This window comes from Palaemon carinicauda, chromosome 2, assembly GCF_036898095.1.
Source record: "Palaemon carinicauda isolate YSFRI2023 chromosome 2, ASM3689809v2, whole genome shotgun sequence".
NCBI classification, from domain to species: Eukaryota; Metazoa; Arthropoda; class Malacostraca; order Decapoda; family Palaemonidae; genus Palaemon; species Palaemon carinicauda.
This window is the reverse complement of record NC_090726.1, coordinates 148,269,868-148,287,338: the sequence shown is the minus strand read 5'-3', so window position 1 is coordinate 148,287,338 and position 17,471 is coordinate 148,269,868. Positions and strand designations below refer to the sequence as shown.

Genomic DNA, 17,471 nt, shown 5'->3' with positions numbered 1-17,471 from the left:
CAAAGGTCCTTTACTGCTAGAATAGAACAAGTTAAGGACCTAGACTACCGGGAAAGACTGCAATTTTTAAAATTGTACAGTCTAGAAAGGAGAAGAGAACGTGATATGATAATACAAGCATGGAAGCAAATCAAAGGAATTACTGAAAACATCATGGAGCTAAAAATATCAGAAAGAGCAAGCAGAAGTAGATTAATAGTGCCCAAAACTACGTTATACCAGGAAAACTAGGGAAGGCACACAGGACATTAATCCACTACACACCATCATCGATAATGCAGCGACTATTTAATGCGGTGCCAGCTCATCTAAGAAACATATCAGGAGTGAACGTAGATGTGTTTAAGAATAAGCTCGATAAACACCCAAGATGCATCTCTCTCTCTCTCTCTCTCTCTCTCTCTCTCTCTCTCTCTCTCTCTCTCTCTCTCTCTCTCTCTCTCTCTCTCTCTCGTTAGCCCACGCCTTCTGCCATACATATTACGTCACAGGGGGGGGGGGGGGGGCATGAACTCAACAAAGAATGACTTGAGAAGTATGTAAACCCCTTTTCTTTTTTCTTGCAAGAAATGAAAAAAAAATGGTACAGTACATTTGAAATATACAGTGCTGGTTGTATGTGTTAACCATCTGATGAAGCATACAAGTTTGCTCTTCATCTTGAAAAATGTATTGAAAAAAACTTGATCATCAAAATGATAATCAGGCATTAAATCATAACCAAAGTAAACATCAGGAAATATTTAAGGAACTAAAACCTAATATAAACATTAATGCTAGCACACTTGAACAGAAACCCAATTGCAGTCAAATAGTTGGAAATAACAGTCTCCCCAGTGGAAATCCATCTCCATTTCTGTGCCTTAATGTTCAATAACTCGTTTGCATCTAGGGAATTTTTTTTTAAATTTATAACCTTATTACAATATGCACAAAGCATATTGACAATACTATTCCTTCAATAGGAAATTCAACTCTAGAATATTGCTCAGTCTTCTGCTGATGCATTAGGAACTGTGATTTATATTCATAATAATGTAACTTATGATGCTAAGATATTAAACATATCAGAAGTACAATTATCAGGAGTTGAAGTACATTAGAATAATAACTCCTTTAGTATTTATATATACAGTCAACCCTCTTGCTGCTATAATTTGCACTTTGGAGAGAAAAATTTAATTTTTCGAAGTCATTACTAATAATAAGAGCAATAAACAAACTGTATGAAAACTATGATAGCTTATAACATCAACACTGATGATGTTTTGAAAAAGTTAGGAAATTATATAAATGATACTCTATTATTCGTAAGTATGCATATTCTCGAGAGTGGCAGCTTGAGATCTGGTGATCACAACCTAAAGTAAGACAAAAAAGTGTAATACTGGATTGTCAAAGTACACCCAAAATTTAAAACAAAAGTACAAAAATGCCATGATAATGATAACAATTAACTATTTAAAAAGTAATTTTTTAATAGAATGCAATAATGTTTTCTAAAACTAGAGTCTGGTGACAAAATTGAGTGCCATGTTTTAATTTACAATCAAAAGTGGATTTATGGAGAGTATAAATTTATTTTGTGTCATTCAATTGACACCTTTTAAGGAAACAAAGAATTTTTTTTCTGCTGATGTATGTGTTTATTGTATTGCACCTGAGAGAGAGAAATCAGCGGATAAATTCAAATGGCATATTTTTCTTTACGTTTATTTCACCGACATGAAGCAAGAAATGTATAAAAAACTAATTGAACGATGATGCCAGAGATTATATCTAGATCAGGAATAAGAAATTTAATAGACCGTAAGTTCCTGTCCAACGAATTAAGACCAAACAGAACAATACTCTAAACAAGGAAGACAATCAAGGGATTTCTGTACAGCATTGGAGATTGTAAGAATGGCATCACATGCTCCAAGACCTTTACAAAAACCAAATTGCAAACTAGGGAACATATGATTACCTTCAGCAAACCTATTAAGATATTTTGACAAAAGACGTCCAAAAACTTTAGATAATATGGGAGTTAAGGAAATTGGGTGGTAATCAGTTGGACTTGAGCTACAACAAGCACATTTACATAGTGGAGTAACATTACTCATTCTCCAACCAGTGCTAAAAGCTCCTCCTCTTGCTAACTTGCACAAAATAACAGATAACTTTGGAGCTAAGAAATCTACAGTCTTTATAAAAAACAAAGGAAAAAAACCATTTGTATCTACACCTCCATAAGCATCAAGGTCCACCAAAAGCTAAACTACTTAGTTTAGCCTCAGGAAAACAAGAATGAGGAAAATCAAGTTTCTCATTACTGTTTATTGTCAAATACATCAGCCAAAAGGGTTGCATTTTCCTTTGGACAGCGAGTGACAGAGCCATCTGGTTTAAGTAAAGGGGAACTGTTGCATCTACACCAAAGAGTGCAGATTTAAAGGGAGTCCACCACTCATGTTCCTGGGTTCTACCAGAAAGGGTCTCTTTTATGGTAAAATTGTATTTCTTTTTAGTTGAAGCATAAACTTTCTGAACAAAGGTCTTAGCTGACTATAGTTATTCCAAGTCAAATCTGATCTGTTCCCCCTCCAAAGATGATAACCCTCATGCTTCTCCAAATAAGCATGTTTACAATCATCATTGACCCATGGTTTGTCCTTCACTCGGTACCTTAGAACACGATAAGGGATACTCCTATCAATTATGTTGACTAGATTCTCATTCAAAGGGACAACAGGATCAACACTACTACACAATTGTGACCAATTCAAGCCCAAAGATTACTCAAAATCTTATTCCAGTTTGCTTGAGATTTCATATAAATCTTACACGAGTATGATACATCAGGGACAGGCTGCTCAGTCTTCACTACTAATGAAATCAAGGCATGATCAGATGTCCCAACTGGAGAACCAACTTTACTTGTTATAACGCCATGGGCTTCGGTGTATGCAAGGTACAAGTAGTTACCAGACCTGTGAGTAGCTTCACTTACAATTTGCTCACAGCCTGATTCAGAGGCAAAGTCTAAATCTCTTAAGCCATGGCGATCACTGGGAAAAACTTAATTTAACCACTCCCTATGGTGAGCATTGAAATAACCAACAAAGAAAAAAAAAAAAGAGGCCATTATATCATCTTCTTGTATCTTAGCCATAATGTTGAGAAGACAATCGAAGATAGAATCATCCATGTCTGGATTCCGGTAGATTGAACGCAAATAGAAGTTGTTATGCCTGCCACAAACTTTTATTACCTGAATCTCATGACATACACATTCACAGCAGGACTTATGAGAAGCAAGGTACTCGGTCCTAATATACACTACCATTCCTCTGGCCCTAGGAATGACATCCCATTTCAAAATTATTGGCTTCTTAAAACCAGTTATAAGGAGCTCAGATAAATGCCTCATATTAGAAACCAAAGTTTCTGAGCACAAAAAAATATCATAATGTCTGGACGCAACTGTAAGGTCTTGAATGTTTGCATGAAGACCACGAATATTGCAATACAGTACACGACATTGACAAAATCTAGGACGTGCTGTTCCGGGATTTCGCTCAATGTCTCCAGACAACATAAGAATTAATGGTAATAAAAAAAGATACATCATGCTTAACAAATAAATCAACAAGAATGATAACAAAAACAATCTGTTTTAAAGAAATATAAATAGTAATTGATCAAACCCATAGACTATAGAAAAAGTCAGAAAAACTGGTCAACATGGCAGAGCCGAGACAACGTGCAAAGCTAAATACCCATAGGATAGCCACTTTAACTGAAGGGAGGACAGTAAGGATGGTTTTGAAAAGAAAAAGAAACAAAAGGGAAAAGACATCCTTATGATAAACCATCAGGCATCCATGGCCTTTCTATTAATCTAGCCCAACACACAATTTCAAAAATACAAGAAAGAAAAAAAAAAGGAATAGATAGAATAGTGTTCTTGAGTCTAGCCTCAAGGACAGTGAAATACCATGGTACAGAGGCTATGGCACTACCTAAGACTAGAGAACAATGGTTTGATTTTGGAGTGTCCTCCTTGAAGAGCTGCTTATCATACCTAAAGTCTCTTCTACCCTTATCAAGAGGAAAGTAGCCAAAGATCAATTACAGTACAGTAATTAGCCCCTTGAGCAAAGAAGAATTGTAGTAATCTCAGTGTTGTCAGCTGTATGAGGAAAGATGAGAATGTGTTAAGAATAGGCCAGACTATAAGGTGTATGAGTAGACAAAGAAAAATTAGCCCTAACCAGAGAGAGAGGGATCCAATGTATTACTCTTTGGCCATTCAAAGGATCCAATAACTAGCGGTAATATCTCAACGGGTGGCTGGTGCCTGGCCAACCTACTAGCTACTGACATTATACTTTCTGAGTATTTTCTTGTTTTCCAGAAATGGATTTTATAGATGAAATTCAAATATCTATTTATTATAGGTTTTAATTCTGTAACTTATTTTTATATCAATAATATTTAATTTCTATATTTTATCTCCTAAATTTATTCGGGCCACCTAAGAGTCAAGTTTGACTCATTGGTTTGGTAAATCTCTATCCTTTATTAGTATATTAACATAGAGAACAGAGATGTCTAAGAGAACAGAAATATCAAAGCCTAAGGGAAACAACTTTTATTTGCCTTTCAAAGGACGGTCATAGCTGAATTTCCAGACAGATGTGCCCTCCTATATCCCAAACTAACTTGTACAAGTATATACCCAACCTCGGGTACTTATCAACAGCCAAGTGTCACTTGGTACCACACCGAACCTCGGACCTAAAAGTCTCATAAGGATCTTTAATAAAAGAACTTTTTTATAATTTTCCTTGGATGTTACTAAAATTATTCCTATTCACTTAATAAAAGCTTTCATAAAAACCCCATTATTACCAAGATATAACTTAATTTCCGAATCGTTGCTCTTTTTAGATGAGGTCACTTCCGCTCTAACTTCCACGTATTAGCATACGTGCTCAGTTCTATGCCTTCTTGACTCTTCGAGATTTACTACATTGCAGTTGAGTTTTCCTACACTGTAGTAAAAGTACATCACATAGATTTTTATGTGCCGTCATAGATTCATTAAGAATCGCCCTTCATTTACGTACTTAATGTCATTTTATATACTGTATGACCCTGAACAATTACAAACAACTTTTAATAACAATAAATACCATTGCAACTCATAACCATAATAATTTTAAGCTCTGAAGACATATACTTCATAATCCTCACCTTGAGAGATTATTTCTTACAAATACTTTAATAAAATTGTCATGACACTTACCCAATGCTACATTTATATAATTGTTGATCTTTGAAGCATTACAAGAAACATAACTTTGCATTTTTATGTTTATTTCACAAATATCAAGTTATTGAAACTTGGCTTACAATTTAATATTGAATATTTTGTGGTCGTCAAGAGAATGAAGATACAAATAAAGCAGGCAGAGTTTACTATAGTGACCATAGCATATGCAACCTAACAGTGATTAATAATTTATAATACATTGCAATTTCTGTGAAAAACCACTTATTGAAACCTCTAATTGGTTGTTGGATTTAGATATTGGTAAGGGTGGTTTATCTGATTGATATTTAATTAATAGCCCACATAGTCTAGTCCTGTATGTTGCTAAAATAAATTCAATTTATTAAATTAAATGTTTTGATATTAAAAAAGTTGACATTTTTCTTTAGGAAGTTGGAACTTTCTTCTGTTTGATGCAAGTAAATTTGTTGCAAAAGTCAGTAAATTTTTGTTTCAGACCATTTTTCTTTTACTTGAAAAAAGAGATTTAAAAAGAAAAAAAAAACAAGTTTGCACTCTATTTCACTTGTCACAAGGATTCTTTCTATATTTGATCCTCGGATATTTCAGAATTGACAACTTATATTGTGTTCTAACTACATGAACACCACACAATGCATTATCTTTAGCAATTGAATTGATAGTCTGTTGAGACTTAAGGTGGTGATAACTTATGATTTTATTCAACAGGTCACTCCTCCCTTGTCAGACACTGTCGATTTCTTTCAACGTCTCTCAACGGAAACTCTTTTCTTTATTTTTTATTATATGGAGGGTACTAAAGCACAGTACTTGGCGGCAAAAGCTCTTAAAAAGCAGTCCTGGAGATTTCATACGAAATACATGATGTGGTTCCAGCGGCACGAAGAGCCAAAGGCAATCACCGATGAATATGAACAGGTCAGTATAACCAGAGGAGTTTAATACAATGACTTTTAGAATATTATATAGTACATGTTCAAATCAAATAAAAAGATATAATTATAGAAGGTTATTTCAAGTATGGTAATTTATTAGTTTAATAAAAAAAAATCTGTGTCCCAAAAAGTAAGAATAATCCAGCTAATCAAAAAGAAACTGGTATAGATAGACAAGATTTTACCATATGTGTAATTTGTAGGCACTCTGCATTTTAGTTTCTATCAACTGCAAAATTTTAGTGAAACTTGTTACTGTCCATGTATTTTTATTGGTTTACATAGATCGTTTGGAGTTTATTACTCTGTAAGTAATTGAAGTATATGAAGAGGATTTATAAATTTTTTATCTTTTATTTTCAGGGCACATACATCTACTTCGACTATGAGAACTGGGGCCAGCGTAAAAAGGAAAACTTTACGTTTGAGTACCGGTTCTTGGAAGACCGGGATCTGAACTAAGGGCGTCCAGAGATAACCGGATCTCATGCACACACTTCTCAGTACATTTCCACTCTGGGATTTGTTGTGCTTCTTAAAAAAGAGTGATAATTATATATATGACTAGAAAGAGTTAAGAGAGAGTAGTGGGGGACTGAGTAAGGTTGGTTGGGAAAAAGCAAAACCCTTCTCAGACCAAACTCTGCTCCAATCTGATCACTATTTCTCTTGCTGTTGTTTGTGTATTCCCAACCCAAGTCAGTGTCATAGCTGCCACAACCACTGTCACACCATGAAGAGTGATAGTGTCGTATCTATTCCATGGAGAAATTTTATGTATTTTTTCCCTGTCAGAAAAAGATATATTTTTAAGAGGAACAATTCTTCTCTTGCACATGCCCAGACTTGTGTTCACTTTGGCTGTCCATGAAGTTTGTGTATTTTGAGTTTTGTGTAATACATGAAATGATGTTTGATCTCGTCCTTAACAGAGGCAAGAGTTAGATATGTAAGTTTTCTGCATTATGCATTATTGCTCAAATTTTCTGGATGCAGCATTTGTGCAGATTTTTCCTGCCAAAATTTTTTAAAGATAGTAATGACTTTAAAGGTTTACTACTGAATAATTAAGGTATACCAAAGATCTGTGATGTTGTTGCCTGCCAGTCAAGAGTTGCACCTTTTTCGAGTGCTGAACTTTGACGGGTAAAGGATGTTCCATTACAACCAGGAATAAAGAGTTGAAATAGAAGCATTACAGAATCACACCTGGAGATCATCATCATCCATCTTGATATTAATTGCTTTCATAGATGTACAGTAAGTTAAATTTGCTTTTGTTATTGAAATTGTTGTTATTTATACTTTAATTTATCAAAAAGAATAGCATGTTGGGTGGAAATGTTCTATATGATCAAATAATGGAACTAAAGGATTAATTTTTGTAACTTCATAGACCTCAGATTTGTATGCCCAAATGAGTTCACTGTGGTTCACTGATGTTGAAGTAAGTAATAGTAAAGAACTGCTACCTGTTTGATTGTGCTGAGAAAGTCTGGTGGCTCAGGAGCATAAGTGGTTAGTTGTTTGAATGGTTTCACCATAGCTCAGGTCAGATTATGTTGTCCCTGTGTACGAGTGAAACACAAGCGCTAACATTTAGGAAGATCTACCTCCTTTTTTTGTCTTCATTTCCAAAGGAGAGTGCTGTCAATTTTTTTTGGGGGGGAGAGGGGTTATCTAAAGAGCAGCTTACCATGGGTTTTTAATTAGGACATGAAAGATGCCATAATTTTTTATATAAAAATTTTCAGTTTTTGTTGGAGATTTGATTAATGGTTGGGATTTTTCCTTTCATGGGTGTATTGTATTGACACTGATATTTGATAATAACAAAACATAAAGACAGTAACTTGCTCAAGGACAAGGTACAGCTAACATGCTCATGAAAGCCCCAGACTGAGAGTCCAGCAGAAAGAGTAGGATCATGTAGATAGTGTACAGTCGTTGTAGACTTTTTATACAGTGTAAATGCTATTTTTATACTGTCCCTGGCATCCCTTAAGAGGTATGCAGTATGTCTGATACTGGACTGCTTTTCTTGGTTGCTTTGGAACATTGGTGAAATATATACATATACACTGGGTGCAGAAAGTTTTGTTACACTAATTACTTGAATGGTCAACTGGTTGTCCAATCAGGACTGCTTTGTCTTGGGGTTTTACAATGGGGTTAGTACTTATTATCAGTCATTTCTACATAATTAGTGGTTTTTTTTCCTTCAAAAATAAGAAAATCTAAATTTGGATGTACAGATTTATCTTTTTTTTTTCCTAAGTGGTTGAAAACTGAACTTCCTTTATGGTTAACTAAGTGATATTTTTTATTCAGTGCTGTATGGCAATCTTCCATAAAATTAATAAATGTTTATGATCCATTTTCAAAACAATTAAATTTGCAGAAATTGTTTTAGTCCTCGTGAATTTAGTGCAGTGTTCTGGATTGACAATTATTTCATCACAGAAGTAGTTAAATGTGACAACTTTTTGCATATATTTATGTACATTTATATATTTATATCTATATATATTTATATACATAGTATGTATTGTACACATGACTATATTCTAGCATATCTGTTAAAGGTGATAATGCTATTATATGTTTTGTACTACATACTTTTATATATTTATATATTTACATTTACATATATTTATATATAAATACAGTATATGCACAGTAAATACAGCAGAAATGTAAGGTTATGTGCTAATAGGGATTGCATAAAAGGGAACACATTTACATTAAAACTCAAAGTACAAGATTAAAATGTATTGGTTTTTCAAAGGCAAAGGTTCTTAATATGATTTAAGTTAATGTTTATAATGAATTTCTTTACATAGTTTATAGGAAAAATTGTAAAATCTAGGACTAAAATTTAAGTTGGATAACTGTATTGTTGAAACCAGGATTTGATATATACTTAGATCTGATTTTGAATGAATGTTACTTTTTTTTTTCAAATCAATGGGATATTTTATTCACTGGTATGAAATGATGGTTTGGTGGTTTTGATGGCCATTATGTATTTCTTGATATTGGGAGTTTTTAACAACAAAGCAGTCATGAAAGTGTCAAGTGTGTCAAAGCCAAAATATAGAAGAGTGCTTTCCAGATACCATCATAAAAATTTTTAAATATCACTTTAATTATATGTACTGTATTGGCAATGCCAGTGATATGAAAAAATGGTGAAGTGAAAAACATTGTATTTAAAAAAGATTGTATTTGATAAAGTATTTCATACAGGTTTCTTTATACAAGAATTAAATACAGGAAGCCAAAATTTTCAATTTGTATATATGTGTAAAATTTTCAATAAGACAGTGATGAGCTTGTACAGAATATTAAAAGCATTTATTATTGCCCATACAAATATGTATACAGAACATACACTGTACTGCACCTTAGTTGCAAATATCCTAATCTACTTGGGTAGGTTAGGTATTTTGTATGGAACTACTGTACAAGTTTTTATTGCAAAAGCAAATTGGGGTGGGGTGGGGTGGATTGACAAGTTCTTTCCATACAGTATGAAGTTGTAATGATGTGGAAATGTATCTGTACATTTACTCTAACTAATGTTGCTATTTTTTATTTTTTACTGTGGTATTCAGGTGATGATATCAGAGTTTATCAAAATTTTTATTAATGAAGAGAAATTAAAGATTTATTTCAGCTACTAGAGGAAAATTGAATTCTAAAATAAAATTTCATTTAAATTTTGAAGGTACAAACATTAATTTGTACAAGGGGGGATTTTGTTTATTGTATATAATGTCAAGAAAGGTACAAGATTTTATTACCAAGCCATAAAAAACAGATTTTCCTTTAAAGGGATTTTTTTTATAGATCATACCTCTGTCAGAGTAGATTTGCATGACTACATTTTAAATTTTACTTTTTTATTTTCGTAATGGTAATGTTATCATGGCAGAAGCAGTGAGTGCTATACATTTTGGTTTCCCAAAGTGAGATAGTTTGAAATTCTTATTGATATAGCATTTTTGATTACATCAACAGTCAATAGAATATTCTTAAATCTTAATAAAGTATTAACTGGTATGTACTGTACACGCACATCACACGCACATATCCATCCATTGGGACATATTTCATCCATCCATAAAGTTCTTTACACTTTTTCTTTAAAACTTAGGATACTGTTTTCATAGGTACAATAGGTTTGACACAAACACAGTATTATGACATTTCTAGATGTTCATCTCTCATTTACACATCACACATGAATATATAAATCACAACCCTGCTATGTGTACCAAAGCAGAATAAGAGTTATTTGAACCAAGTTATTGTTAATGAAGAAGGTAAATATCTGTGAGAGTATTTGACATTTCAATTTAGGATTTAACTACCTGTCAGAATGAGGATATTTGCAGGTGTTTGTAAACACACTTTTTATTGTGTATGTATATATAATTATATGTAGACATTTCCATTTTAACATTCAATCCTTAGTTTGGTGTTGTATGTAAAAATGGATTTATTTTTATATATACATATATGATTATATGCAGACAACTGTATATGCTGTTCATGAAGTGCTTGTATCTCTGCAAATGATAAAGGTCAACTGAGTAGTGGTCATGGTGCAACTTCATATTTTGAGCTATTTTGAGTAACATTGAAATATTTCATACAGAAATTATGATGAGAAATTTATTGCTTCTTTTTCTTAGTATTTTTATGTTACACTTTGACAAGTGTTTTGCAAAATATATCCTCTGGATGGTGGATCTAGAAATATAAGTCTGCAAATACAGGTTGCATTTTAATGTCAAAAGTGCAGCATATGAAATTATTAGACCTGCTGTACCCTTTTCATATCCTTTCAACAAGTACTCCAGCCTCTTTTCATTAATCATATTGGCCTTGCGGTTGTTGAATCACTGTGTATCAACCATTCCAACCATTGATACTCCCAGTAACCTTACTAACAAAGGACTAGAATAAAGATCATAATTTTTTGGCAACATACTGTTCATTTCCACTGCATTATTAAGTACACCTTTGATTGAAAGATTGCTGTCTCGTATCATCAGCATGCTTTGCATTGTCTTCATAAAGCTTATTTCTTCTATTAAGATTTGTAATTATATTCTGTATTTAACAAATGCTGCTTTGGCTTTTTGAAAGTTGAAATGAAGTCTTTCAATAATTTTCTTTTCTGTATGGCATTCCAAAGAATTTCACCTCGCTTATTTTTGTTTGTTTCATAATTTCATTTTCCAGTCCTGTAATTTTGGTATAATCCACTCCATCCCCTAGTTCTATTTAAGAAAAGAAAATTGGTGTGCTACTGTTGATTGAAGGTATGTTACTTGTAATTTCTCATATATTATTAATGATGAACAATTTCTCCGGCTCAAAAAAATTAAGGAGTGCCATGGTTCATTTACTTTCTTGATGTAAGCTCAGTTTTAATCCATATCTACTGAAAACCTGTCTTTTACACATTGAAAAGTTAAGCAGTTCCCTTTGAATTAGTTACTAGGGCATAATTAAGGTGCCAAAGTGAAACATATTGTGTATGTTTTCAGTTGTAGTAGTAGCAATAATGTAGGAAGAAATCAAGAGGTTATTTTATGAGGGAAGCAGATTAAATGGCAGTCCTCACCCTCATTTCATTCCATTTTCTTTAAATTTCTAACTTTATAATTGTTGGTAAAACTGCCTACAAGGGGAAAGGTGCGTGCCATCGTAACTTAACTCTGGTTTTACTACTGTACTAAAGTTTATTAGATTTATTTTTTAGAAATAGTGTTAGTTTTCAGATTGGTAGAATAGTTAAGGCTAAGTTAGAGAAGTGACTTTTTCATATATAGGTAACTATAGTACAATCATTTGTACATGCATAATTGTCAAGATCATTTACACAGATGCAAGCATACTAACAACAGGAACTCAAGGTTATTGTCTTTACACAAATTGTATACAGCTATGGACTTGAATATTAACCTCTTCAGCAGTTTAGAAAGCCTGATATACAAATTACTTGAATCATTGTGCCTCATTTTATAACTGTGAGAGGGTGGTATTCATGTTTTTGTATACTGATCCAGCATAATTTTCCTTTGTTGATCATTAGTGTCTTTTGGGAAAACCATCTTTTTAAGTCATGATAGGGTTTCAGAAGATTTTTTTTTCTTTTTGTACTACATTTCCTTTTGATACCAATCCAATATTCATGGCATACCAGTGGTTGTGGTGTTGTGAGAAAATGGGGGGCAAACAACATATGGTTTATGAGGAGCGGACAAAGGTGTTTATAAAAAAGTGATATAAAATATACTTTATTTCCTGTGGAAATTGACTTTTAGTTGAACTCCTTTTACTTTTTATGTACTCCAATGCTTGTATGTGTTAACAGGTGGTGAAAAAATAAGACTTTATTGTTGCACAACAGGTATGAAAAATAGAGAGAGAGGTCTTGAATCCTTGCACAGCAGTATACCTGTACTAGAATTATTTCTATGAGCTTCCCCTGATGTTCATATTGTTTTTCTCCAGAGGCTTCTTTTATCAACGTTCAGTCCCAAAATTTAAAAAGAAATTCCCATTTTCTTTCCTTTCAAAAGATACAAGCCCCCCAGTAAAGTAACGAGACAATATAGTGGTCATTGGTAAGTAGCACACTAGAAATTTCCCATTCTTCAGTTTCCTGTGTTGAAGCTCTCGCCAACACATAGATCTCCCCTTCCAGATTTTGACAAGATTTCACTGCATGTTGATATGATCCCTACTCTTTTGGTTAGCATTTCTGCACAAGGAAAGCACTGGGTTTTTAATAATCATTGGAAGGAGTATATTATCTGAGGCTTCTTCTCAGGAATTATGTTCCAAGTTGGAGCTTATGGAATCAGAGTACTGCATACACTGTGGAGAGGTAAAGCCTCCAAGTTATAAACAGAACGTCTGCCATTCGTTACTCATAATTTCCGAGGAAAGCAATTTTTAGTTCAAGGGGAATTACACAGCGAATAGTTTCTTTTGGAGTGAATAACAATATGGCACACCAATAATTGTTTACCAGTCAAGTTAGTGATCAACCTTTATAGGTTTTAACTTATTTAACTTCCTTTGTTATTATCAAAGGCCAGTGAGCTTTCTTTTGTGGGCAATTAGTTTGACTTGCCTGCCTAGTTTCTTATGCTAACCTAACTTCCAAAGCTGGGGCTTTTGGTCATAATTACATAGTGTTACTTCAGTAAGGGTTCTAAATTTTCACTGTGCCTTACAGTTGAGTTCTTCCCATATATGAGTTATAATTTCTTGAATTACTTTATTTCTTCAGCAGCTCAACCCTTGTACATTACCACAAACCTAGTCGCTCTGCACATCAGTGGATTGCTAGGCAGAAGACAGAGTTTGACAGCTTATATTTAATCTCTCGCAAAAGTAAGCACTCTTAAACAATGTCATTTTGATTTAGAAGATTGGGATTCATATCATTAGTGCTCTTAAAATTTATTGTTACTGTTGATGTATCAGCACAGCTGGTCAGTTATATCATGTGAGCACTTAGGATGGCAAGTGTGTTCGTTATTTACAGCTCAACACCTAGTTCATCACAAGTTTACTTTAGTTGGATAATTTCTAACACTCGTGTTTTTATTACCCTTACTAGTCTTGCTGTATTAAAGACTTGAAAATTACTTGGGATTCTCTGTATTTAGTTTACAACTAATAGATAATAATATGGGTTATTTCCATAACTCCCATATTATCTAAAGTTTTTGTACGTCTTCTGGCAAAACGTCTTAATAGGTTTGCTGAAGGTAATCATCTACTTCCTAGTTTGCAAGTTGATTTTCGTAAAGGCCTTGGAGCATGTGATGCCCTTCTTGCAATCTCCAATACTGTACAGAAATCCCTTGATTGTGATCAGGAAGTTCGTATGATTGGCCTTGATTTTAGTGCTGCCTTTGACCGTGTTAATCATGAGGCCCTTGTTTTCAAACTCAAACAGTTGGGAGTGGGTGGGTCGTTTCTTAGCATTATTATTGATTTTTTAAGTAATAGATCTCAAAGAGTTGTTGTTGATGGACACCATAGTAAGTATAGGAATGTGATATCCGGTGTTCCACAGGGTAGTGTTCTTGGCCCGTTACTTTTCATACTATATACACATGACATGTGGTTTGGCCTAGAAAACAAGCTTGTTGCATATGCAGATGATGCTACTCTCTTTGCATCAATTACATCTCCTGAATGTAGCTCTGGGGTTGGTGAATCCTTTAATAGAGATTTAGCTAAAATTAGTGCATGGTGCAAATTATGGGGTATGAAGTTGAATCCTAACAAAACTCAAAGTATGATTGTAAGTAGGTCAAGGACGGTGGCTCCTCAACATCCGGATCTCAGTATTGATAATGTTTCTTTAAACTTTTATTACTTAAAATTTTAGGTGTGATTCTCGACAGCAAATTTACTTTTGAGAAACACATTAGGGTTGTGTCTTCTTCAATTGCACAAAAAATTGGCTTAGTGAGAAAGTCTTACAAGATTTTTGGTGATCAATCTATTCTGAAGTAGTGTTTTAATTCTTTCATTCTACCTTGTTTTGAGTATTGTTCTCCTGTCTGGTGTTCAGCTGCTGATTCTCAACTTAATTTGTTGGACAGAAACTTACGGTCTATTAAATTTCTTATTCCTGATCTAGATATTAATCTTTGGCACCGTCGTTCAATTAGTTCATTATGCATGTTGCATAAGATTTTTCATAACTCTGACTATCCTTTACATTCAGATCTCCCTGGACAATTCTATCCTGTTCGTATTACTAGGCAGGCAGTTAATTCTAATAGCCAGGCCTTCTCCATCATGAGGCTCAATACTACACAGTATTCTAGAAGTTTTATTCCAGCTGTTACCAAGTTGTGGAATGATCTTCCTAATCGGGTAGTTAAATCAGTAGAACTTCAAAAGTTCAAAGTTGGAGCAAATTTTTATGTTGACCAAGCTGACATGAGTCTTTTTATAGTTTATTTATTACATATCTGTTTTTGACGTTAATAGTTTATATAGGACATATCTGTTTTGACGCTGTTACCGTTTTTAGAATGATATATTATTAATTTATTCTCATCATTTATTTATTTCCTTATTTCCTTTCCTCATTGGGCTATTTTTCCCTACTGGAGCCCTTGGGCTTATAGCATCTTTCTTTTCCAACTAGGGTTGTAGCTTGGCTAGTAATAATAATAATAATAATAAAATGGTTAATTCTCAAATTGATTACATCAATATATTAATCCTTCTCTTCCAAAACATATTTCCAATCTCACATATTTTACTCTATCATACTGCATCCCAATTAAATGACTCGGGTTGTATCTGTGTAGGAACCAAAAAAAAAATAAAGGCCACTTTAGGATATACAAGACATTAATCTCCAGATGTATTTAATTACATACCTCAGGAGATGTCGTAACACAGACATCCCAATCCCTCAGGAAGTGCAGTTACATATGCTAGACATTTCAGCCATAGGCCTCAACATATTCTGGCAAAGAGCTCTTTTCAGTGGCCACCACCGAATTGTTTGACTATAGTTTGGTTTTTGTTATGGGATTTTAATGCTATTAACTTCTTTTTTGGTGGCTCAGAAATCAACTTTGTTATAGATTCAGAGAGTAATATTTTGAGCATAACCTACCCAGTCTCACTCCTAACCTAAATGCTCAAGTGGTAACTTTGGGTCGTCTATCTCATTCAGTAATGGCTCTGGTGGTACAAGGTTTATCCCAATTTCATATCCTCTTGCAGATCCTAAAATATTTTATTCACTCGATCAGCAGCGATTAAATGCACTCCACAGATTGCTTATATATTGCACATTAAGATGTCTTTCCCTGGTTTAGTTAGAAATGATTTCCTAGAATGTGCACAAGATTATTTCTTGAAGATCATGATCCGCATTCCCTTTGTGTATCGTGTCAGGAACAGTACTGAGATTTAAGGAATCATTGTGAAGAATGCATTTCATTCTTGGTACCACAAATTAAAAAGAATGTTTCAATGGTTACCGATCAAGTTAACAATTCCAAGGGCATGAGTAAACTTGTGGTTAGTTCAGTGGAAAGATTAGGCTAGTTGATTATAGCAGGTATGTGTTGTGATTCAAGGGTATTAGTTTGTTGAGTGTAGTTGGAAAAGTGTATGGTAGAGTACAGATTACAGTAATAGGATTAAGGATAAAACAGAGAATGCAATCTTAGAAGTACAGGGTAGTTTTAGAACAGGTAGGGATTGTGTGAATCAGATTTTTACAGTTAGGCAGATATGAGAGAAATATTTACGATAAGGTAAGGTGTATGTTGTATTTATGGATCTGGAGAAAGCGTATGATGGAGTTGATAGGGAAGCAATGTGGAATGTGATGAGGTTATATGGAGTTGGTGGCAGGTTGTTGCAAGCAGTGAAAAGTTTCTACAAAGGTAGTAAAGCATGTGTTAGGATAGGAAATGAAGTGAGCGATTGGTTTCCGGTGAGAGTGGGGCTGAGACAGGGATGTGTGATGTCGCCGTGGTTGTTTAACTTGTATGTTGATGGAGTGGTGAGAGAGGTGAATGCTCGAGTGTTTGGACGAGGATTGAAACTGGTAGACGAGAATGACCATGAATGGGAGGTAAATCAGTTGTTGTTTGCGGATGATACTGTACTGGTTGCAGACGTGCAAGAGAAGCTTGGCCGATTAGTGACAGAATTTGGAAGGGTGTGTGAGAGAAGGAAGTTGAGAGTTTATGTGGGTGAGAGTAAGGTTATGAGGTGTACGAGAAGGGAAGGTGGTGTGAGGTTGAATGTCATGTTGAATGGAGAGTTACTTGAGTAGATGGATCAGTTTAAGTACTTGAGGTCTGTTGTTGCAGCAAATGGTGGAGTGGAAGCAGATGTACGTCAGAGAGTTAATGAAGGATGCAAAGTGTTGGGGGCAGTTAAGGGAGTAGTAAAAAATAGAGAGTTGGGCATGAATGTAAAGAGAGTTCTGTATGAGAAAGTGATTGTACCAACTGTGATGTATGGATTGGAGTTGTGGGGAATGAAAGTCACCAAGAGACAGAAATTGAATGTTTGAGATGAAGTGTCTAAGGAGTAAGGCTGGTGTATCTCGAGTAGATAGGGTTAGGAACGAAGTGGTGAGAGTGAGAACGGGTGTAAGAAATGAGTTAGCAGTTAGATTGGATATGAATGTGTTGAGGTGGTTTGGC

At 34.2% G+C, this 17,471-nt stretch overlaps 1 protein-coding gene across 4 annotated transcripts in view; it reads left to right on the top strand.

The window, feature by feature from the left end:
- The window catches only part of Not3 (CCR4-associated factor Not3), a 247,433-nt gene extending 234,863 nt beyond the window's left edge, over positions 1 to 12,570 (top strand). For all 4 annotated transcript variants that reach the window (XM_068358982.1, XM_068358964.1, XM_068358991.1 and 1 more), the window contains exons 13-14: positions 6,014 to 6,223; positions 6,604 to 12,570. In XM_068358982.1, the coding sequence (XP_068215083.1) occupies positions 6,014 to 6,223; positions 6,604 to 6,702 (309 nt within the window). In that variant the 3' untranslated portion in view covers positions 6,703 to 12,570. The remainder of the gene's footprint in view (positions 1 to 6,013; positions 6,224 to 6,603) is intronic.
- The last annotated feature ends 4,901 nt before the right edge of the window (positions 12,571 to 17,471 follow it).